Raw genomic sequence first — 25169 nt, forward strand, 5'->3', positions numbered from 1 at the left:
TGCAGCGGGTTACTGAGGTGGGAATTTGTCTTGGTCTGGGGCAGATAGAGGCAATGACCTCACAGAATTTCCTTGGTTCCATGCTTCTTTAACCAAACCAGGCATGGTCAAGTCTTCACTCATTGATGTCATTGATGGTTGTGACCTGGTTTAATCTGAGGGAGTCAGGAGGGATCTTACTATGTGGTGGTTTCCCCAATTTGACACCCCTTTATGCTTTGTTAATCAACAGGAGCTTGAAGAGATCCGCAAATGTGGAATGAAAAACTTCCGTAACATCCAGGTTGATGAAGCTAATTTATTGACTTGGCAAGGGCTTATTGTTCCTGTGAGTATTGAACACTTCCACCTCTTATCAGATTGTCCTTTCAGGTGATGTGTGCTGTTGGGTTTATCTGTGAGCTCCTAAGTAGACTTGTGGTTGGGGCAGCCCACAGATGTATAGAAGTGGGTTGTGGCTCCAGGGTGACAGGTAGGGTAGGGCATGGCCTTGCAGAATTATGGCTTTGCATTTGGTTTTCTAGAATTCTGGGGATCCCAAATTTTACACAGGGAAAAGTAGTATGTTTCTGGGTGCCTGACCGTATTTATCAGGACAAAATTTCCTTCTCTGGCATCTCTTGGGAGAAGGCTAGCATTCCTGTGTAGATCTCCCCCACCCACCCTTCCAGGTTTTATATCTTGACATTCTTGTGTGATTGTTCTTTTTGCCAGTTTTTCCACATCCACCCATCTTCTTTCTTTTGCTGCTTTGCCCATCTGGTCCTTAGGTCCTTTCTCTGTGCCTGATGCTTTCCTGCCATTAACAAGTGTAATTTATTTATTATTATTTTTTTTTTTTTGTCTTTTTCGTTTTTATCGGTACCAGGGATCGAACTCATGACCGCACACTTGCAAAGCAGGTGCTTATGCCGCTGAGCTAAGTCCCCAGCCCCAAGTGTAATTTATTTCTTTAAAGTCCTTGAAAGCTGAACAACAAATATTGGATTTAGAGCTTATTTTTGCAGTTATTTGGATATCTAAGGAGAACAAACTCAGTTTTTTGTTTGTTTGTTTGTTTAATCTAGGAGTTTCCAATCTGGTTTTCAAGATGAGTCCTTGGATTTCTGTAGGCTTGAAAATAACAGGGCTTGAGGCTCAGGATAAATGAACATGAAGCTACTGGCTAGGAGGAGCTGGCCTGTGACTGCAACCCCAACTGCCACGGTAGCCTGTTAGGTGTTGAAGAGGACATCTCAGATCATATGATTACCTGTCCATTTTTATTTTGTGTTCTTGAGATAGTGTCTCATTATGTGGCTCAGGCTGGCTTTGAGCTTTCAGAGTAACGACACTCACTTCCCAATTCAGACTACCCTCTTCTCTTCTCAGTCCCCTCTTCCTTCCCGTAATCATTGCCCAGGCACATTGTGTTGGTATTATGTTCCAAGAAAGCATTTCTTTCTGCCCTAGAGCGGTTAGCATTCTTGGCAGCTGACCTCTCCTGGGTGTATACTTGTACTGATACCTGGGCTTCAAGTCTTGCTGCATCGTAGGGGCTGGGCCATCATGGGATCCTTCTATCCACCCCCATTCTAGATCTACCCAGTTGAGGTGAAAACAGCCAGCTGTCCTTTGCTTTACAGCAGGCTATTGGTCCTTAGTAAGGAATAGCTGAGTAAATGGTTTGGCTGTAGGAGAGAGACAATGAGAGAGGGAGGAAGAAAGGTAGGCAGATTGAGAGCTGCTTCTTAGAAATACTGTGTTTTTACCGTGGAAGTTCAGGTTTTTAATTCTGTGTGTGGGGTGGGGGGTTGGGGGGCTACTAGGGAGTGGACTCAGGGCCTTCACACCGATCTATATCCCCATCCCTTTTTTTTTGAGACAGGGTCTTGTGAAGTTGCCCAGCTGGGCATGAATTTAAGGTTCTATTGCCTCCTCAGTCTCTTGGTGCTGGGATTACATGCATATACCACCACACATCTTCAACAGGTTTATTCTGTTCTATTTTATTTTTTTGTCTTTGAGACAGAGTCTCATTATGTACTTTAGACTGGCCTTGAGCTTACTTTGTAGGTGGTCTTGACCTTGCAAGGACCGTCCTGCTTCAGCTTCCCGAGTGCTGGTATTGTAGGCGTGTGCCACCATGCCCAGCTGATTTGTTCCCTTTAAATGTTTCTTTTTCTGTAAACTTTTTTTCATCTGAAATTCAAAGGTGAAATCTAAAGAAAAAAGTATTATAATCCATCATCAATAAATTGAGTAAGTTTCGAGGCACTATGCTTTAGAAGTAGGGATAGGAGGGTGAACCTATCTGAAATTTCTGGCCTGGTGAATGTTTTCATTCTTAATCTTTGGCATAGTTCCTCCCAGCCTTGCTTTTTTTGGAGGGTGGGGTACTGTGGATTAAACCTTGGGCCCTTGTATAGAGCTACAGCCTCAGCCCTTTTTATTTTATTTTATTTTATTAACTAATTTATTTATTTATTTACTTTTGTCTTTTTGAGACAGGGTCTGCAGTTTAGGCTGGCCATGTGCTCACTTTGTAGCCCAGGCTGGTCTCAAACTCACAGTGATCCTCTAGCTTCAGCTTCAGCCTCAGCCTCCTGAGGGCTGGGATTACAGGCTTATGCCACCACATCTGGTTTTGTTTTGTTTTTTAAAGTTTGTATTTTGAGACAGGGCCTTGTTAAATTGTCCAGGCTTACCTTAAATTTGGATTCTCCTGTCTTAGTCTCCTAAATTGCTAGCCTGGGGCCATTGTGTTTGGCCTTCCTAATCTTCTTTAATGTATTTATTTATGTATTTATTTTTGTGATACTGGATGTTGTCCCCAAGGCCTTGGTCTTGAAACTAAGCTCAGGGCCCCCTCACCCTGAGTCTTACTAAACTGATATGTTTCTCAGATTAGACTCATATTTGCACTCCTCCTGCTTCAATTTCCTAGAATGCTGGGATTATAAGTGTACACCAGAAAGCCCAGCATATGTAGGTTTGTTTGTTTGTTTTTCTTCCTCCTTGGCTTTTTGAGGTAAGATCTCAATTCAGGCTGGCTTTGAGCTCACTTTGTAGCCCAGTCTGGTCTCAAACTCACAAGATCTTCCTGCTTCAGCCTCATGAGTGCTGGGAATACAGGTGTATGCCAACACACCTGGCTCAGCTCACGCAGTTTTTAGTAAACTATTTCATAATTGTTTTATTCTTTCATAATTTATTGTCTTGAAAAACTTTGGGAGCACGTTCAATGACTGTGTCCCATGACATGATCATTTATTTTTATTTTTTATTTTTTTTTATTTAAGAGGAAAAAGAGAAAAACACAAAACAAAACAAAGCAGTGTAAGGTTACACATAATACAGAACTACAAAAAAAAAAAACATAACAGTAAGAAATCACCTGTTAATAGATTACATATTATCATCTTGGAAATAGTTGCTCAAATCACAGTATCAAAGAATACAAAGTAGACATTCATACAGAGAGACTGCAAACAGCTGTGTTCAATGATCCAAAAACATTAATATAGTCAGCTATTTAACACCCCTAAACACACTTGCTGTTATATCCGTTAGAGCTCTTTTTTTTTTCCTCCCTCTCTTTTTTACAACAAAATTTACTACATGATCATTTATTTAATCATTTATTTAATCATTTATTTTATCATTTATTTTAAACTTCAATTTTTTTTTTTTTTTTTTTGCATTTTTGCTTTTTTCCGATACTGGGGATCGAACTCACAACCTAGTGCTTGCCAGGCAAGTGCTTATGCTGCTGAGCTAAGTCCCCAGCCCCTAAACTTTGATTATTTTTAAGATGAAAATGTTATTTATTTTAGATTTTGATCTTAAAATAATGTTCTGACCATGTAAATTTGTATATAAGGAATAAACCATCTGTTTATATATTAAATCAAGTTATTTTCCAGAAAAATTTTAGCAGTGTTGATATTGTGGACTCTTATACAAGTGCCCATATGTGCTTATTGTCATTGAGGTTGGACATTTTATTTATTTGGCTTCAGTTCTAGGTTTTTCTTTTGGAGATGGTCTCAATATGAGATTCAGGCTGGCTTTGAATTTGCCATGATCCTCCTGCCTCAGTCCAAAGTGCTAAGCTTATAGGCATGTACCACCACGCTTGGCTTTTATTTGTTTTTTTAACACAAGGTCTCACCATATACTTGAGCCTGGCCTCAAATGCCATCCTCTTTTCAGCCTCCCAGTGCTGAGATTAATTCACTTTTTTTTTTTTTTTTTTTGGTATCAGGAATCAAACTTATGACTTGGCCCTTGCCAGGCAGTCCCTGTGCCACTGAGCTATATTCCTGGCCCTTACTGGGACTACAGGTGTGTGCCACCATACTTGGCAATGCCTGGCAAGGCTGGCGATTTTATAAGGGGATTCTGAGTAGCAGGTACTTCAGAGGCCAGGCTGTGGGGTCTGACTCCCAAAGGTATGAATCCCAACTCTGCCCACTTGTGGCCTGGGGATCTTGGAGAAGTTAAGCAATTGCTTCTAGTCTTCTCACCTTTGTAATAGGAATGTGCTTAGCCTGTAATTAGCACTGTGGGAAGGGGAGGCAATCTAAGTTTTAGCTGGTTGATTAACAGTTCAGTAATACCTCCCTCCCAAAAATAAATAAATAAATAAATAACAAACATAGTAAAGTCATTGTTGCCTATATGATTTGCATTTCTAGTTTTATTATTTTGGTTGACTTTTTCACTTATTGTTTTTATTTCTAGAGTCTCATCAGATTTTTAGTATGGTACTTTGTTGAATTGTAAGAATTCTGTATATTAATCCTTTATGTCAAGGGAAAATGTTTTTCAGCCTGCTGTTTTCTTTTTTAAGGTTTTTGAGGGGAGGGTTGGTGTCAGTATTTTGTTTTTTGTTCTTGTTCTTTTTCCTTTTTCCTTTTTTTTCTCTTTCTCCCTCTCTCTTTTTCCTTTTCCTTTTCTTTTGAGACAGGATCTTGCTATATAGTCCATGCTGAATTTGAACTTATTATGTAGCCCAGGCTAGCCTCCAATTTGCAGCAATCTTCCTGCCTCTGCCTCCTGAGTGCTGGGATTACAAATGTATGCCTTTATGCCCAGCTTGATTTCTTTATGTTGGCCATTTCTTATAGAGTATAATGCTGTTTTTTCAAATTAGAAGTATCTTACTAGTTTTTGTTCAGTGCATTTGCTCAGGCTGACCTCAACTTTGATTCTTCTGTCCCAGACTCCCAGATAATTGGGATTATAGGTCTCTGCCACCATACTTGACTCCTACTTTAGTTTTGAAATGCATTTTCTTTTCTTCTGTCTTTTTGAGGCAGGGTCTCACCAGACTGGCCTTGAACTTAAAATGATACTGCTTAATTAACCTCTCTCAAATGCTCGAGATTACAGGTGTGTACCCCACCCCCAATCCCACCCAAAGCATTTTCTTAATGGCTAAAGATGTTGAGTGTTATAATAGTTGTATAAAATGAGTACTAATGTCTTGACTTTCATTTTCAGTTTTAATCACTTTTTCCTGTAGTCAGTCTAGCTAAAATTTTGTTTTAATATTTTTAAAGAACTAACTTTCGATTTTGTGACTGAGATAGATTCTCACTATGTAGTTCAGGTTTCATCAAACTTTGCAGTCCAGGCTGGCCTCGAACTTGCAGCAGTCCTAATCTTACGCCCAACTTTCTTTGACTTTAAAAAACAAAAACATTCATTTATCTACTATTATTTCTTTTTTTTTTTTTTTTTTTTTTTTTGTCAGTACCGGGGATCGAACCCATGACCACTCACTTGCAAGGCAGGCGCTTATGCAGTTGAGCTAAATCTCCAGCCCCTGTTATTTATTTTTTGTAGTTTATGATTAGTTTGTTCTTCCTCTCTCCTTCCCTCTCTGTATCCTCTTAAGTTTTGGTAATGTGTGTTTTGCTGGTTTGTTTTTAATTTCCTTTTTTTCTTTGTGTCTTTTTGAGGCTAAATTTCACTAATTTCACTGTGCAGTTTAGGCTTTGAACTCACTTTGTATCCCAGGATGACCTCGGACTCTCAGCAGTCCTTCCACTTCAGCTTCCTCGGTGCTAGGATTATAGGCATGTGCCACCATGACAGCCTAATGTCATGTTTTCATTTTATTTGTCTCTAGCAGTCCTGTTGCCACATCACCCTCTGAAGTAGCTGGCACTACAGGCACAGGCAGAACACTGTTTGATTCATTGGTTGTTAAAATTTTAATTTCTACACAACTGTGAATTTCCTACTCCTATTATTATTTGCCTTCCTTTGTAATCAAAAAACTACTTAGTATGATTTTTATCTTTTTAAATTTATTAAGACATTTTGTGACCCAACATGCCTCTTTCTAGCTCTGTTACTGATATCTATTTGAATTACTTTGTAGTCAGAAAAGTTACTGAGTGAGATTTTGATCCTTTTCCCAATGTGATTCTATTCTGGACAGTGTTTTATGTGATTTGAGAATTTGTATTCTCTTCTAGGATAGGTATTCTATATTTATGTTAAGCTTAACTGGATTTTTAGAAAAAATTAAATTTATTGCTACATTGTAGGTATGTATACTTAATTAATTTGTACTTGTATATGATGTAACTTGGTTCTTTGTTTCCCATTCCTGTACCCTCACTTCAACCCTCCTTTTCCTCCTTAGTTACAAAAACTTTGTTTCCAGTTTTTCCTTTTCTCAACTACCCCTCTTCCCATTCCCACTTGAGTATTTTCTTTCTAGTTCAGATATCTATTATATATTTTTGGTCCTTGTTTACACTTTCAGTTTCTCACACCAGTGAAACAATGTAATATTTACATGTGTCCACTTGATTTCATTTGAGAGTATGGTTTCTTCACCTTTACAACTGTGAGTTGCAATAAACCTTTCTTCCTTTTTAAAAACAAATGGATACACCTTTTTAGGGTGTATCCATTTAGCTAGAAATGTCTCAAGTTTATGGCTCAGTAGTACTCCTTTGTATAAAAAAACCCCACATCTTTATCCATTCATTAATTGATGGGGCATTTTGGGCTGTTTCCAAGATTCAGTTACTACAAATTGTGCTGCTATAAACATGGGTGTGCGTGTATTGCTGTGCTATGATGCTTTTAATTCTTTCAGGAAGAGACCAAAAAGGGAAACAGCTGGATTGAATGGAACCTCTAATCCTAGTTTTTTGAGGAATTGCCACACATTTACAAAACAGTTGCACTAGCCTCTGCTCCCACCAACGGTGGAGCAGGTTCCTTTTTTTCCCACAACCCCATTAGCATTTGGTATTGGTTGATTTCTTGCTGATAGTTAATCTTTCTAGGGTGAGATGGAATCTCAAGCTGGATGTGGTGACAGCACTGGGGAGGCTGAAGCAGGCAGATTACTGTGAGTTCAAAGCAAGCCTGGGCCACAAAGTTAATTCAAGGGCTGCCTGAAATGCATAGTAAAATCCTGTCTCAGACAGAGACAGAGACACAGGGAGAGACCCAGAAATGGAATCTCAATGTTTTAATTTGCATCACTCAAATGACCAGTGATGTTGAAATTTTTTTCACCTATTTATTTGCTTTTGAACTTTTGCCTCGGAGAAGTGTCTATTTATTTAAAGGTGCATTTTTGGATTGGGTCTTTAAATTTTAGGGAAGGTTCTGATATAGTTCTCTATTTATTCGAGATAGTAGTCCATAGAGGAACAGTTGGCAAACATTTTTCCCCACATCTTTTCCTCTTCACTGTGTTGATGATTTCTCTTGCTGTGTAAAAGCTTTTTTTTTTTTTTTTTTTTTTTTAAATAACATTAGACCTCAGTTGTTCTTTGTGATAGTTTTTGTGTGATTCGGGTTTTGTTTATACAATCTGCATATACCAGTATCTTCAAGAGTTCTACCTATTATATCTTCTAGCAGATTTAGTGTTTCTATTTTAATATTTAGTTTATGTACTGCCTCAGTGAGCATCTGTTTTAATTGTTTTTGGGGTGTACCAGGAATCAAACTTGGGACCTTGTATTTGCCAGGCAAGTGCTTGTGCTGCTGAGCTATACCCCTGGCCTTTTTGTCTTTCTGAGGCAGGGTCTCACTTTGCAGTTCAGGCTGGCCTTGCTTACTTTGTAACCAGCTAACCTGGAATTTACTAGGATCCTCCTGCCTCAGCCTCCTGAGTGCTGGGATTATAGGCATGTGCCACCATGCCTGGGTGTGTTAATATTTAGATCTTTAAACCATTTCAATTTTAGGTTAGTGCATGCTAAAAGATATGAATCTAGCTGGGGATTTAGCTCAGCGGCATAAATGCCTGCTTGGCAAGTTCAAGTCATGAGTTTAATCCCCGGTGCCAAAAAAATAAAATTAAAATAAAAGATATGGCTCTAGTTTTAATCTTCGGTGAGTGAAAAGCCAGTTTTTCTATCACTATTAAAGAGGCTGTTCTTTCCTCTGGCTAAGTTATTTAGCTCCTTTGTCAATGACAAAGTAGTTAAATTTGTCTGGAGTTCTTTCTGCATCATCTGATCTGTTCCATTTATCCTTAAGTGTGTTTTTTGTCAGTACCATGCTGTTTTTGTCACAGTAGCTTTACAGTATAATTTCAACTCAGAAATTGTGAGTCTTCTTGCCTTGTCTTTATTGTCTGGAATTACCTTTGCTATTCTCAATCTCTTCTGGTCCCAAATGAATTTTAGGACTGTTTTCTTTAATTCTGTGAGATATATTGTTGGAATTTTGATCAGGATTGGGTTAAATCTGTGTAAGAATTATGGAGGTATGGCCATTTTCACTATATTGGTTGTTCCTACCAAAACAAGGAATATTTTTCCATTTTCTGATATACTGTTCAGTCTCCTTTTTCAGGATATTGTAGTTTTCAATATAGAAGTCTACTTCCTTCATTAGATTGATTTCCTAAGAATTTTATTTTTTTAAGATGCTATTGGGGCTGGGGATTTAGCTCAGCGGCATAAGCGCCTGCCTTAAAAGCAGGCAGTCATGAGTTCGATCCCTGGTACCGATTTAAAACAAACAAACAAACAAAAAAAAGATGCTATTATGAAAGGTGTTGTTTCTCCAGTTTCTCTCAGTGAGTTTGTTACTCTTGTACAGGATGGCTATTGGTTTTTGAGTGTTGACTTTGTATCTAGCTGTGTTATTAAATTTAGTTATTAAATCTAGAATTGGTTTGGTGGAGTTTTCGGGGTCTTCTATGTAGAGTATCATGTCATCTGCAAATAATGGTAATTTAACTTCTTTCCTGTCCTTGTTCCTTTTTTTTTTTTCTCTTGTCTAATTGCTTTGGCTAATGTTTTAAGAACTATGTTAAAGTGACAGTGGACATCCTTGTCTTGTTTCTGATTTTAGATTTTAGAGTAAAAGCTTTCAGGTTTTGTCTATTTAGTATAATGTTGGCTGTTGCTTTGTCTAGATGGCTTTTATCAGATTGAGATAAAGACCATCTGTTCTTGTTTTTTGTAGGGTTTTTATCATAAATAGGTGCTGGACTTCATCAAAAGCTTTTCTGAATCTTTTGAGATGATCACACAATTTTTGTCTTTGGATCTTCACTAAATTTCATGTAGAATTCAGCAGTAAATGTGTTGGGGCCTGTGCTTTTTCTTTTTGTTGGTACGTTTTTAGTTACATCTTCAGTTTCTTTCATTCATTGATACTGGTTTATTTAGGATTTTTTGTATCTTTTTGATTCAGCTTTGGTAATTCATGTGTATCTAGGAATGTGTCCATTTCTTCTGCATTTCCCATCTTTTTTTTTTTTTTTTTTTTTTTTGATGCCGGGGATCAATCTCACAATCTTGCGCTTGCTTACAATGTGGGCTAAATCCCTGGCCTGCATTTTCCATCTTAGTGGAATCCAGGTTCTCAAAGTAGGTATAGATGATCTTTTGGATTTCTGAAGGATCTGTTGTGATATCACTCTTTTCAATTCCAATTACATGGATTTGAGTCTTTCCTCCTTTTGATAAGGGTGGCTGACTAAGCATTTGTCAATTTTAAGCTTTCAAAAAACTGATTCTGTGATACGATTCTTAGTCTGTTTCATTAATTTCTGCTCTATTCTGGATAATTTTCTCCCATGTACAAGCTTTGGGCTTGACCCATTCTTTTTTAAAAGCTTGAGGTTCAATATGAAGTTGTTTATTTGAGCTCACTGTTTTACTGATACAGGTATTTACTGCTATAAATTCCCTTATAGGACTGTTTTTCAGTTATATAACATAAGTTCCATTACGTTATATTGTTATTGTTTAATTGTAGAAACTGTCTAATTTGTTCTTTCGTCTGTGACCCATTGGTTGCTTAGGACAGTGTTAATTTCCATGTGTTTATGAAGTTGTTATGGTTTCTTTTGTTAATAGTTTCCAGTCATTGCAGTGTAGTCTGATAATATGCATGGGATAATTTTAATTCCTTTGCATTTACTTCAGCATGTTCTGTGAGCTAGTATGTGGTGTACTTTGGAGAACATCCTTTGTGCAACTGAGAAGAATGTTGATTCTGATGTTGTAGGGTGAAACACTGTACATATCTAGTAAGTCCATTTATTCAGAGGTGTCATTAAGTTCTAGTATTGTATTGTTGATTTTTTTGGTGCACTTGATCTGTTTGTGACAATGGGGTATTGAGGTCCCCTGTTACAGGTGTATTGATGGTTATGTAACTTTTTTTTTTTTTGCTTATGTAACTTTTAATGTCTATTAATATTTGTTATATGTAGGTGCACTGATATTTGGTGCATATATATATATATATATATATATATATATATATATATTGGTGATGGTGGGTTTGAGCCAGGATCTTGCTATGCAATTTCAGGCTGGACTTGAGTCACTTTGTAGCCTAGGCAGGTCTGAAACTTACAATAGTCCTCTTCACTTAACCTCCCCACCATGCCCGGCTTGATGCATATATATATTTATGATTGTTATCTCTTCCTCTTGGATTGTTCTCTTTACAAGGATATAGTTACCTTCTTTGTCTCTCTTAATCAGTCTTAGTTTGGAATTCATTTTATTTGCAAATAAAATAGCTATCTTGCTTTTTTCCTGGTTCTTGTTGCATGGAATATTATTTTCCATCCTATGACTTATAGTCTATGAATTTCTTTTTAAATTAAAAGTGTTTCTTGTATGCAGCATGTTGTTTTATCTTGCTTTTGTTTGAGATAGGGTCTCACTATGTAGTGCAGGCTTATATAGCCCAGGCTGGCCTCAAACTTACAATGCTTGGTGCCTTAGCCTCCCCAGTGCTGGGATTACAGGTGTGCATCACCGTGCCTGACTGAATCTTGCCTCTTGATCCATTCTGCTAATCTTTTTTTTTTTTTTCAATTAATGAATTAGGGCATTAACATTGGTTATAAGTGATATGCATTGAGTTACCTTATCATGTTATTTTCCTGTTGTTTGCTCCTAACTGCTTGTCTTGCCTGCTGGATTCATTCTGGTGGAGGGTTCATGAGTTGTAATCCTTGTTATCTCTTTCTAGAATGTCCTTCAGGGGGCTGGGGATTTAGCTCAGCGGCATAAGCGCCTGCCTTGCAAACAGGCAGTCGTGAGTTCGATCCCCGGTACCGATAAAAAAAAAAAAAAAAAAAAAAAAAAATAGAATGTCCTTCAAAACATTTTAAAGTGCGGACTTGGTGTTCATGAAAGTTCCTCAGATGTTCTTCCTTATCGAAGTATCTTTATTTCTCCATCAATTTTGGAAGATAGTTTTGCAGGGTACATCAGTCTGGGTTAGAGGTTTTCTTTTTGGGCTTGAAATACTTCACTCACCAGGGATCGAACTCAGGACATAGCATTTGTAAGGCAGGTACTTATGCCACTGAGCTAAATCCCTGGCGTCTGGCATCTGCTATGATGCTGATGGGCTTTCCTTTGTAGGTGATTTGATTCTTTTCTCTAACAGCTGTTATTTAATATTTTGAATAAAAATTTATTTGGCAAATATTGCTTTCAAGTTTATTTTCTTCTAACAGCTTTTAATCTGTTCTTATGTGGAATCTTGACTATACCTTTGTGTAGATTTTTTTTCATTGTGTCTAATTGGAGTTATATGCCTCAGTTATCTGTGTGTCAAATTATTTTTCCCTACTTGGGAAGTTTTCTGCCTTAATTTCTGTGAACAAGTTTTTGTTTTTGTTTTTTGAGATGGGGCTTGCTATGTTGTTCATGCTGGCCTTGAACTTGCCATGTAGCCCAGGCTGGCATACTGCCTCAGCCTCCCAAGTGTTGGGATTACAGCTGTGCACCACCGCTGGAAATCTAGACAGCATGTTATATTTACAGCACATTTTAGTTTAGAAGTCACAAGTGGCTAGGGCAGTACAAGACATAATAGTTCCTGACTAGATGAGTTACACAGATAAAGCTGGGGCTTTGTCAGCAAGATAATAAGGGAAATGGCTATTGGTTGGGGAGCCCACAGTGTCTCCTTGGTGCATACTTTGGCTCTCATCATTGTGCCCCTTGATTTGTGTGCTCCTCACCTCATGATATTTGCTTTATGACTTGTGCAGAGGCCACTTCACTGTCCTCAGCTCTGTTTCTCATAAACATTTCATTGCCTCTTAAGTTAAATTTATAGTTCTCAGAGTAGCATTACTTAATGAGATTGGCTTATGTAGGTTATTTATGTGTGGTTATCCCTGCCTTTTTTATTCACCAGATGCCAGGAGCCAGTTTTGTCATTGGGACAATTTAAAGACACTCTCAAGATCAAACAACTTCCCTTCCCTTCTCGAGATATCTTATCAGTTTTGCTGAGTCTCACTATGTAGCCTAGACTGGCCTCTCCAGGTCTAGAACAGTTTTTTAAGGGGCCTTTTTTTCCTTTCTATTTTCCTTTTTGGTACAGGGAATCCAACTCAGGGCCATGCACTTGCCAGGTAGGCACTGTGCCACTGAGCTACATCTCTGGCCCTAGAACATTTTTAATTGCACTTAAACTCTTCATTCATTAATCATCCCCTCAAACCTAGGCAGCCACAAATCTACTTTTCTATAACATAGTTATTCTATATCCTTCTTATAAATGAAATCACACATAATCTTTGATGTCTGGCTTCTTTCACTTAGTGTAATATTTTCAAGGCTCATTCATAATGTATGTCAGTACAGCATTCCTTTTTATTACCCTGAAATAGTCCATTGTGTGAATACATTATTTCCTTATCCACTCATTAGATAATGGTCATTTGGATTGTTCTAATTTTGACTACTATGAAGAATGCTGCCATAAATACTCATATACAAGTTATTATGTAGACATAATTTTCATTTCTCTTAAGTATCTACTGAGAAATAGAAATTGCTGGGTCGTATGATAGGTCTGTGTTTATCTGTTTGAGAACTGCTAGACTTTTTCATGGCAGCCATATTACTTACATTCCCACCAGCTATGTATGAAAATTCTGATTGCTCCAAATTTATCTCTGTTTATACTATTTTCTGCTTCTTTGACCATAGACATAAAGTACTAAGAGTTGAAGATCAAATTTCTTTGTGGTTTTGTTGTCTGATTAGTTGGCTTTTTTGGTCTTCCTTCTTTCTCTTTCTCTCTTTCCTTCCTTCCTTCTTTCCTTTTTTCCCTCCAGTTTCAAGAAGTCTCACTGTATAGCTCAGGCTGGTCTTAAACTTGTGCCTCAGCCTCCCACCACCATGCATGCCCAGCTTGGTTTTCTGATTTTCTTAAGGGATGTGGGGTATTGTCACCACACAAAATCCAAGGAAGTCCCCGCAAAAAGGAATTGAGGGTCAATTTGGCTGACAGAATAGGTTCTGGTGCATGCTACAGGGAAGCATTTGAAGATGTATCAGTATGAGGTATATGTAGATTTATTAGGCATATTTAGAATGCAAAAGAAAATAGAAGTTTCAACTTTAAAAGCTCCAGTGAAGAGGATCAGGCTGGAGTTTTTTGTTATTTCCTTTTAGTTTTGTACCAGGGATCCAACTCAGGACCTGGCACTTGCCAGGCAGGCACTTACGTCACTCATCTATACCCCTGAGCGTACTAGTCTACTAACAAGAGAATTGAGACCAGGTTTTATGGATTTGTTAGGGTAGATTAGTGTCTGGTTGACCAATATCCCAGTTCTATTTTTGCAGGGTGACTCTGAGAGAAGTTTCACTGTTTTAGAGGGAGGACAGTTTGGTCTCCATGAGATGATTGTTTCTATCTGGAGCAGTGTCATTGTTATGCAGGGTCTGCTTGAAGTTCAAGGACAAATAACTGGAGATATGGTGTCCTCAGGCTTAAAAATAGATTATGCAAATTCGGGGATAATCAACTTTTAAGCAGACACTCCTGAATAATTCTCCCCTCTTCTTGAGACAAGATCTCCTTACATAGTTGAGGCTGGTCTTGAACTCCCTATGTGGCCCAAACTGGCCCTCTAACGCACACTGAAGAAAAAAAAGCTGTTGCTGCATAGTGGTACATGCCTGTAATTCTAGCACAGAGGGAGGCTGAATTGGGAGGATTGTGGTAAATTTAAGGCTAGCCTGGACCACAAACAAAGATAACCTTAAGGGATTAGTGAACAAATGAATGCAGTCAGACACACAATCTTAAATATCCATGGTTTCTCTTATATGAGAAACACCATATATAATATATATGTATATATATATATATTTTTTCTTGTCTTTTTCGTTTTTATTGGTACCAGGGATTGAACTCATGACTGCCTGCTTGCAAGGCAGGCGCTTATGCCGCTGAGCTAAATCCCCAGCCCCTGTATATATTTGTTTTAAAACTTTTAATATATGTTAATTTGCTTTATTTATACTACTAGTTTATTTTAATTAATTGAAAAGGAAATAATAGGCATGATTGGCGCATGCCTGTAGTCCTAGCACTTAAGTGGCTGAGGCAGGATTGCTAAATTCAAGGCCAGCCTGGGCTACCTAGTGAGTTCAAGGCCACCCTGAACTGCACAGCCAGACCCTGTCAAAAAACAAAACAACAATGAAAAAACTGTATCATATACAGGCACAAAGTCCCTTGATGAACATGATCATTATGTATACCTAAAATATACCAATAAATTTAAGTTAAAAGAAAATTTTGTGTTATTATCTATTTCTTCTTTGTAATAAGCATTGATTCCTTTTTTTTTTTCTAAAGCAGTCACTAGACAGGGTTGCTGGGTAGATTTTTTGCTCTGGTTAGAGAAAAAGAAGCTTCAGGATGCCTTAGTGAGAGGCACAGAAAGGTTTATTAGGCAGAATTAAAGGAGTACACACCCACCTGGGCATGCACAGCTGTAATCCCAGCACTCTTCCAAGTGTACCAGCATGGCCAGTCAGGTTTGAGTGTAACAGGCCAGAAGAGAGAAATAAACAAGTTCAGGCAACAGAAACAAGCCTAGAGAGCAAAGATATGGAGCCCAGATATGGATAATTTTGTGTAGTTGTATTCCTAAAAGTACAGTTGTAAAATTATGATTCTTCTTGTCCCATTTCTACTTATATTTAGCTAGTGTTTTATATCTTAGTAAGTTGTTTTATTTTGTGTAAATAATTTGAAATTGACTTTTTTACCTCATTCATAGATTGGCCTGGAAGTACCCCTACCACATGTGTCAATGGTCTTCACAAACTAACTAGAGACTGAGATATCCAGAGATAGAACTTTAAAAAAAATTTTTTTTAGTTTTTTTTTGGTTTTGTTTTAAATCAAGAATCAAACTCAGGACCTTAGACTTGCTAGGCAGGCTTCTATGACACTGAGCTATATCCCTAGCCAGGACTGTGTTTTCTTTTAATTTTATTTAAGAAGAAAAAGAAAAATAGAAAAAGGGTACAAGTAATACAGAATTTCAAAAAAATAAACAGTAGGAAATCACTAGTTAATAGTTACATATTGTCATCTTAGAAATAGTTGTTCAAGTTAGGACTATGTTTTCTATAGAACAAGTTCTAGGCGGGGGCTGAAGTCTGGAATAATTATGTTCCATTTATGACCAGTTATTTCAGCTGGTGTCAGTGCAGAATGATAACACAAATACTGGTACTGATGATTTTATACAGACAAAAAGAGAATCTGAGCATTCAGCAGTTTAGTTAGCAAACATAAGACAGATAACTAAAATGCAGATATCAGAATGCTATGATTTTCCAACTGAACAGCAGGGAACTGTTTCTTATTGCCCGTGGACTCCAGAGTAGGTGCCTCCTTCCTCCTTACTGCCTCAAGGGTCTGGTCAGTGAGTGTGTCTTGGGAAGACCTACCTGTACTTGTCTCTCCTTCAGCCCCCACCCCATCTCTTCTTCTATCCCTCTTGGGAAGATGTAGCCACCTCTGGCCAAATGCCCTGAGTCTCCACTGAAACAGGTTAATTTTTTCAACAGCATTATATTTTCTTGGTCTTCCATTCGTTAGTTGTTGGGCACAGAACTTTTCTGGGTTCATTTAAAAAAATCTTGAAATCAGAGAAAGGCAATACAACCTTATGAATACATTAAAGAACCCCAAATTGTAGCCTGCCTTTCTTTTTTTGGAGGGGCACCAGATCAAACTCATAACCTTGTGCTTACCAGGCAAGTGTTGAGCTGCTGAGCTCAATGCCTGGCCCTGTATCTTTTCGAATAGTTATGTATTTTGAATAGTTATGTATTAGGTGAATTTTATATCAACTTAAAACTTTTTTCACTGTTTGTTATAAAACCTAAAAACTTACCTAAGTAAGTAGAATATTTGGAGATCTCTGATAGCTGTAGCATTTTAATTTTCTTTTCTCCCCCTTTCTCCTCTTGTCTATTAGTATAATGATGGGTGTGGTATGCTTGACTAAATAGTAGCACTTGGCACAAGACTAGCATAGTATAAAAGCTCCTTCAGTATCTAAGGTTTTAATTTTTCTGTCAAGAAAGAAAGGAACTCTCTTACTCCAGCCCTGCCTCCTAGAGCGCATTAGAGGCTCTGGCTCCTGTCTTTACCCTTTTGTAGCTATCTTTGTGACTTAGACCTTCTGCCTTCTTGTTGCCCTCACCTGAGTGTGCAGCCCACTGCAACTGATCTCTCACTTGCCTCAGCCTCATATTCCTTCCTCTAGCCTTGAGTAGGCGCTATAACCCCTTACCTGGGACAAGCACTACCTGTGTCCTCTGCTTTTCTCTTCTCTTGCTAATTCTTTGGCTGCTCTCTTTTCATCCTTTTTTCTTCCCATAGGTATAATGCTTATGACCAAATGAAGTAAAACCTGGTTGGTTGGTTGGTTGGTTAGTTTTAAACAAAGAACTGTGTGTTTAAAATAATTGTACAGTCACCCTTAGAGTACATGGGGTCATTTTTAGGAGAAAAAACATGCCCTCTTCAGGGGACTGTTGAGCTTCTATCCTAAGTCAGGCAGCAGACTTTTTGAACAAAGGTCTCAGGGATTGCTGTCATGAGCAGATGGCCCGCATTAGAGTTCTACACCTATCACCCTAGGGGATAAAATGTCATAGGACCCATGGTCTCCTGCACATTGAGTATGGCTGGCTGTGTGGTACATGTGTACAATCCCAGGATTTAGGACAGTGAGGCAAGAGGATTACCTTAAGTTTGAGGTCATCCTGAACTACATGATGAAACCTTGTCTCAGAAAACAAAACAAACAGAAACTTGAGTGGGCTGCACCTGCAAGATACTCAGGTGCTCAATAGAAGAGGGTAACAGGAAATGCAACTTCAGGATTGCAGAGTGGAAGACAGTATAGACAAAAGTATTGAAAAAGGAACTGGAGGTATAGCTTAGTGGTCAAGCATTTGCCTGGCCTGCGTGAGGCCCTGGGTTTGGGTCCACAGCACCAGGAGGGGAAAAACACAGCTGTATAGAGAATAGCACTCTAGATTGTCCTGTTTTATTTTAGGGGGTCTGGGAGTGGAACCCATGATCTTGTGTATAGAACCAAGTACACTACCTCTGAGCTACATTCCCAACTGTTTTTATTTTGAGACAAGGTCCCACTAAGTTGCCTGGGATGGCCTTGAGTTTGTAATCTTCCAACCTCAGCCTCCTGAGTGGCTGTGGTTACAATTGTCGGCCACCATGCTTGTCCAGGACTCAAGTTTTGTATAGATACACAGAAATGTAGAGTGCTATGTCTGCATAGAAAATATACCACAGTCTGCAGCAGAGATTACAGCGTCATCATGAAACATGAAATGTCTGTTGGCTAGTGGTGGTGGTGGTGTTGGGGTGTGTGTGTGTGTGTGTGTGTGTGTGTGTGTGTGTGTGTGTGTGTGTGTATGTGTGAGAGAGACAGAGAGCGAAAGAGATATATCTTGAGAAGTACCGAGTCATGCTGTGAGAGATGTGTGTGTCTTCATGAATTCACAAGAGGGAAAGTTCCTTGTTGAATTTAATTATTAGAGATCATCGTTTTAAATTTAGATACCACCTAGAAGATGGTTTAGTCATGAAAGATTGGAAAACTAATTATAAAATACTTATTCCTACTCATACTTGTTTGAAGGGAATATGATTGAACTCTATATTGGTATATTTAGAGGCAGAAAATTTGTTTAAAAAAGTCCCACAAACCAAAATGTTGAAAACAGGACGTAGAAGTAATCTTCAGAAATGAAAATTAGCATAAGATGAGTTTTCTAGTTTAGCAGATGTTGTGGTCAAGTAAGCAGAAAGCTGGTTTTTCAGAATAGAATAAAACAAGGCAGCTTACAAAAGCTAAGAACATACCATATGTTGGGAGGTCCACAAACTTCAGTGTGTGACTGCTTTATAGAGAGACTCAAATGTCTTAAGGGTGTAGAAACATCCTGGGAATTCAGAGCAAGATAGTCCACCTTGCTTCAGGTTCCTTTAAAATAAAGATAACGTTAAGGGCAAACAGCATGAAGGCCAGTCCATCCTAGAGAGCCTTATATTAGGAATGTTTGGTCTATGTTTACTTACTGAGTGAAGAAGAGCCATAGGCAAACAAAAAAGTGCTATTGAGGATTTATAACCAAGGTAAGCAAAAGTCATAGCAATGCATAAGAGCCATTTGTCCATCTGATGTTTGGGATAAAGACAACAATGTGTTCATTAGATCCAAACCAGGATCTTACTGAGACATCAGCTATGAGTTCTGCACACAGTTGTCAGATGCTCATGGTCAGGCACCATGGGGACATGTTATGTCAAAGCACTTTATGCTGGATAGCAGAAGATTGTGTTGACATCTCAGGCTGCCAGGGCAATGTGCAGTAGTCTTCACTGCTTCATGGAGATGACCAAACAGTCACTTTTGTGAAATTACCAAAGGATTCAGGGAAGGGATCACTTGAGGTAGAATGAAGTTTTCTAGTTCTTAAAGGGTTGCTCTGTGAAAAGATTAGATTAACTACACAGTTAGAAGTAGGACATGAGACTGAAGGACCCAGCATGGTTTGGTGCCATATATCAAAGAGCTTTCTTACAGTTTTAGTTATTACAAAATGGTTTTGTCTGATGAATGCTGAGAACAGTAAAGAATCAGATTTTTATGCTTTTACAAGAAACTTAACAAGGTAGCCTGTCAGTTTATTGAATGTTAGCAGGACACTAGGTCTCTTAAACAGAGACAGTGGTAAGGTTCACTGTATAGCAGGCAGCATGAACATTGGCTTGTTTCATCAGTTCCCTTGGCCCTAAGTTCCACAAAAGTGATATAGGGATGGAAGTGGATCGCTATATGGACGCTTGGGTTGCTTTAGAGAAAAAGAAGCTTGAGTTTAGGTCTCAGGCCAACCAGTCAGCCTCCATCTGCCTCCTTTGCCATACTTCTGGATATGGGCGATTACAGCATCTGCCTCTGAGGGTTGCTGTTAGGATAGATGAGACAGAAAAGCACCTAACATACAATAAGCACTTTATCAACTTTGGACAGGTCTTATTTACACACATTCATATTTGTGTTAGTTAGCTTTCTGATACTATAACAGAAACCTGAGATAATTAGCATAAAGAGAAAAGGGCTGGGTATAGTGGCACACACCAGTAATCCCAGCACTCTGGGAGACTGAGGCAGGAGGATTGCAAGTTCAAGCCGAGCCTTGGCAACTTTGTAAGACTGTGTCTCAAAATGAAGTATTAAAAAAGGACTAGGGATATAACTTCATGCAAAGGCCTTGAGTCAGTCTCCAGTATCATTCAGAAGGATTGTGGAAAGAAGGGAGCTGAGAGTGTAACTCAGTGGTAGAGTACTTGTCCAACATACTTCAGCCTTGGGTTTGGTCCCTAGCACTGTGGGGGGGCGGTTCATTTGGCTTAGGGTTTTAGAGGTTGGCCCAGTTACTTTTGGGCCTGGAGCAAGGCAGCACATCATGGGCAAGTAGCCTATGTTGAAACAGAGCTGCTCATTCATGACTGAAAAGCAAAAGAGGAGGAAGGGCATTGTCCCTGTCTACCCTCAGAGGTCCACCCCCCAGTGACCTGAAGACTTCCCAACTAGTCCCCATTTAAAGGTTCCACAGCCTCTCAGTAATGCCCAGTTAGCAAATAAATCAACACATAGGCCTTTGAAGAATTTTGAGAACTAAACTATAGTGTGTATGATTAAAAACAAATGCAGAGGGGCTGGGGATTTAGATCAGCAGCATAAGCCCTGCCTTGCAAGTGTTTGGTCCTGTGTTTGATTCCCGGTATCAATTTAAAAAAAAGAAAAAAACAAATGCAGAAATGTTAGTACTTAGAAAGCTGGGTGTGATGGTGCATGCCTGTAATCCTAGCCTTTGGGAAACTGAGGCAGTGTTCCCAGGAGTTCAAGGCCAGGCTGGGCTATATGTAGTGAGGTGCTTTCTCAAAACCCCCCAAAATTGTAAGTAAATAAGTGAATAAAATGTAAAAAGTGAATATTTAGCAAAAGTGGTATAGAAATTTTTCTTTTTTTATTATTACATTATTTAAAATCAGTCACTTTTTCATATAAAGGATAAGTAGATTCTCCTGGAATTTAGACATGAATTTAATGAAGCTTTGGAAGATATATGTTTGGCTAATCACCTCTAGTTCCAGTATTTTCAAGAAAGAGAAAAGTGAAATGTAAAGTTTACAGGCTAGTTTATTTTTTTTATTTTTTTTTTTTATCTTTGAAGAAATGCCATTTAGTTTCTTTTTTTTTTTTTTTTAATTTTTTATTTAAGGAGAAAAGAAAAAAAAACAGTGAAGGGGTACAAGTTATACAGATTTACAGAAGAAAAAAATGCGCAGTAGGAAATCACTAGTTAATGGATTACATATTGCCATCTTAGAAATAATTGTTCAAGTCACAAAATTAAAGCTTGTAGAGTGGACATTCCAACAATGATACTGCAAACAGTTCTGTTCAATGATCCAATAAAACTCTGTGATATCATTTTCTATCTTATACACTTAAATATACATGCAGTTATATAGTTTAGAGCACTTTCTTTTCCTCTCTTTTGTACAATGACTATTACACATTTTGGGTTTCATTGCTCCCACGGTTCTTATTGCTTTTTTGGAAGAGAGTAAAACCAAATGTGACATAACAGAACAGAATCGGTCAAGTCAAAAGGGTGGACATAATAGATAATATAAAAACATAATACAAGGTGATCAACAATGGTTACCATAATGCCTCCCGCTATCTCTATCAGGCTAGTTTAGAGTTTGTGAAACTGTTACCTTTCAAAAAAGATTCTTTGGAACACCAAAATTAGCTTGAGTCCAGGGCTCTTTATATAAAGGAAGATTTAACAGAAAATACTGGTGAGCTTCTTGGGAAAATTAAAATGCTGATGTCTTTGGTGACTTTGATGTTAAAATCTTATAGCCTCAATTGGAGGCTGAGTAGTAAAAACAAACTCAAGTGCAGTTGCTCCTATTACACGCATACCACAGATCAGTTCTATGATCCCAGAAAGAGTGGGAACTGTGCCACCCAGCAAGCAGGTAATTAGTTCTATAGTGGACACTACCTGAACATCTTAGTTCATTTCTATTCTTACACTGTTTTGCTAGAGTCTGTTTCTGGTACTCCTGATTAGGGCTCAATCACCAGTAGTTATCCCTTCCTCCTTTAGATGCCAATCATAAACCCTAGGTTGTTTTATTTGTGCTTCTAACTTACTGGGTATAAATCAGGATTCCCACAACTTCCTATTCCTTTTGAGCTAATTTGTTCTCAGGATTCACAAAACTCAGGGAAATATGCTTACTGTTTTATTATAAAAGAGATCAGAAAGGTTATAAATGATGAGGCATATAGGGCACAGCTCCAGGGAAAGAATGTGTATTTTCATGTCTTCTTGTGTTCAATAAAGCTGTCCATACCCCGTCGTATTGGATATCAGTGGAAACCTCATTCCTAGGTATTGATATATGGACAGTCGTGTAGAAAGGCGAATGACCAAAAAACCTGTCAACTCATGCTAGTAGAGTGTGGGAAACTCAGTGAAGTTCATCTGCAGAGTCTTTCCAGTCTTTCTTCAGAGTATGGGTAGGACCCCTCTGGAATAAGGAGACTCCTAAAACCCACTATCAGACAAGGTAGGAGGGATCGTTAATTGTACTGTGTCAGTTTGTCTTGACCAAGAATATGGTTAGAAAATTGGTGACAGTGGGCCAGGGAGTTAGTTCAGAGGTCTAAGTGCCTGCCAGGAAAGTGCAAGGCTGTGACCTCAATTCTATTTGAGGGAAGAAGTATGTGGATTAGATCTATCCATATGGGCAAAAGGTGGGAAGATACTTGTGTATTGTGTGAATGCTCAGCAAAAGGTGACCTAAGCAGTAGATGACTATTTAATTGATTGTTATTTACTTACTTACTGTTGTAGTCAGAGATGACAAGGAGAATAATTACATACAGGACATAGAATTTATAATGCTGTTTTATGGTGATCTCCCATAGTTAAATACAAGAAAATGCAGGCAATCTATCCACAACACCAAAGACCTAGAATATTCAGCTGAAGACCTAGAGCCCATGACAGTGCCCCCTACAAGTCCAACTGGAGGTCTAGAGTCGTGGGCTCTAGATCCCACGACAAGGACTCATGCAAGTCTATTTTATGGAACTATGCTGGGAAGGCCCAGAAGTCAAGAAGTGACACTCAAAATAAGGACCAGAGCTGCCCTAAAGAGTACCACAGCTATCCTCAGTGACGATGAGGTCCCAAGCTCCTCTGATGATAACAGTCAAGTACATGTCAGAAAGCCAGCATGACAAGCTTCTCCTGGAAATTAAACAGCATACTATCTTCCCTTCCAGAGCCAGGAAGCGATGCTCAACGTAAAGAGCAGGGCTCCCCCAGAGTGAACCACAGCCACTCTTAATGGCAAGGTCCCGAGCTTCTCCAATGATAATGCCAAATTCGTATCAGAAAAGCTAGCCATGACAAGCTCCTCCAGGAGAACCAGTGGCTACAAACAAGAACACTTAGGAGAACCCACAATGCCCAACCAACTCTTCCTCTCCAAGTCTCTTTTTATGCTGGCAACTTTCCTCAGGTGGGACACCTACACATAATACCATGCTGATTTATTTCAGCTGGTGTTAAGCTGACCACCAATTTTTAATCCATAACACTTAGGTTTTGTTTTTTGGGATTGGGTTTGGTATGTATTCAGGCTGGCCTTGAACTCACTCTGTAGCCAGACTGGCCTCTAACTCAGGTGATCCTCTTGCTTCAGCATCCCAAGTACTGGAACTATACCAGAATGTTACTGGGCATGGCAGCACAAGCCTATAATCCCACCCCTTGGGAGGCTGAGGCAGGAGGACCACTGTGACTTGGGGGCTGTGACAGTGAGTTCAAGGCCAGCCTGAACTACATAGCAAAACCTTGTGCCAAACAAAGGGAGGTAGGGAGGAAATGAGAATTACAGAATGTTAGAAGAGTAAGCATCACCCTAAAAAAAACTACTTTTGGGAGGAGCTGAATGTGTTCAGTCTGAACACAGGATAGTTGTATTAGCCATCATTTTGAACTTGCTGTTATATTCGGAGATTAAGTACAGTTTAAGTAGCTATGTGTGGTTGTCAGATTGACAAAGAATGGATTGTGATTGTGAACTTGATTTGAGTGAACATTTTCTATCTGATCAGTAAAGCTCTGTATGTGTCTGTGGATGATGTGTAGACTGAGGAGGGAAGACACACCAGAATGTGGGTAGTACCAACCCAAAGGCTTATAGCCTGGATAAAGTAAAAAGGAAAAGAAGGAAATCTTCAGAGGAGCTCTGTCTTTGCCATTGCCTTTGGGTGTTCATCTCCAATTCCTTCAGCTTCCAGCACAAACTCTTCAGCCTTCCAACACAGGTTTTTGGCTTTCCACATAGACTCACAGGGCACTCTGCAGTATGTGCCGTGCCTTTGACTTTCAACTGGATCCTCCAACTCCAGCGTACAAATGGCCGTTTTACATTCTTCCACCCCTGATCTCTCAGGCAACTATTGTAAACCTACCTAGTAAATCCTCTATATAATCATACATATATAAAATATTAAATCTAGCTGGGGATTTAGCTCAGCGGGCTTAAGCATTTGCCTTGTAAGTGCAAGGTTTTGAGTTTTATCCCTGGTACTAAAAAAAAAAAAGTTAAAAAATTAAATCTGCTCCTTTTGTGAACCCTAACTGACACAGCACATCAGAGGATTTTTTTTTTTTTCCAGACAAGTCCAAGACAGAATGGAAGTGAGTGACTAGAGTTTGTATAACTCAGCTTGGAAAAAAAAAATTATGGTTTTTTTTTTCTTTTCAAATCTATTTTATTTTAAAGAGGAAAAAAATTTCAAAACTCAGTAACTGGGGGTAACAATGGCATTGCATATCGTTATCTTTAAGTCAGTTACTCAAAGTGCAAAGTGCAAGATATCTGCATTTAATCATCTGAACAATACTAGCACAAATCTTTCTCTTTAATAAACTCAGAGAATCAGTAGTGTAACTATTTTCACTACTATATATATTTACATGTAATTGTTTCTTTCAACTTGTCATACTAGTGAGACAATACAATGTTTACACATGCATATCTGATTTATTTCACTTATGAGTATGCCAGCCTGAGCTACATAACAAAATCCTGTCCCCTGCCTTGGGGAGGGAGTTACAAACCAAGAACCATAAACAAAAATATATGAATGATTGAGATAGATAATATAGTTAATATAAATATTCCTGAGGTGAATTTCTACAATCTTGTATCATGTTGTCTCACAAGACCATTTGTTATTAACGCCCTGT

General features: G+C 38.6%; 1 protein-coding gene across 1 annotated transcript in view; it reads left to right on the forward strand.

The window, feature by feature from the left end:
• Ube2l3 (ubiquitin conjugating enzyme E2 L3) overlaps window positions 1–25169 on the forward strand; it is a 61300-nt gene that overhangs the window by 21470 nt on the left and 14661 nt on the right. Inside the window, exon 2 of the mRNA XM_003478057.5 lies at window positions 233–328. Within this exon, the coding sequence (XP_003478105.2) occupies window positions 233–328 (96 nt within the window). The remainder of the gene's footprint in view (window positions 1–232; window positions 329–25169) is intronic.

This window comes from Cavia porcellus, unplaced genomic scaffold (genome assembly GCF_034190915.1).
Source record: "Cavia porcellus strain 051 isolate PalLab524CR breed Dunkin Hartley unplaced genomic scaffold, mCavPor4.1 scaffold_16, whole genome shotgun sequence".
Lineage (NCBI taxonomy): Eukaryota > Metazoa > Chordata > Mammalia > Rodentia > Caviidae > Cavia > Cavia porcellus.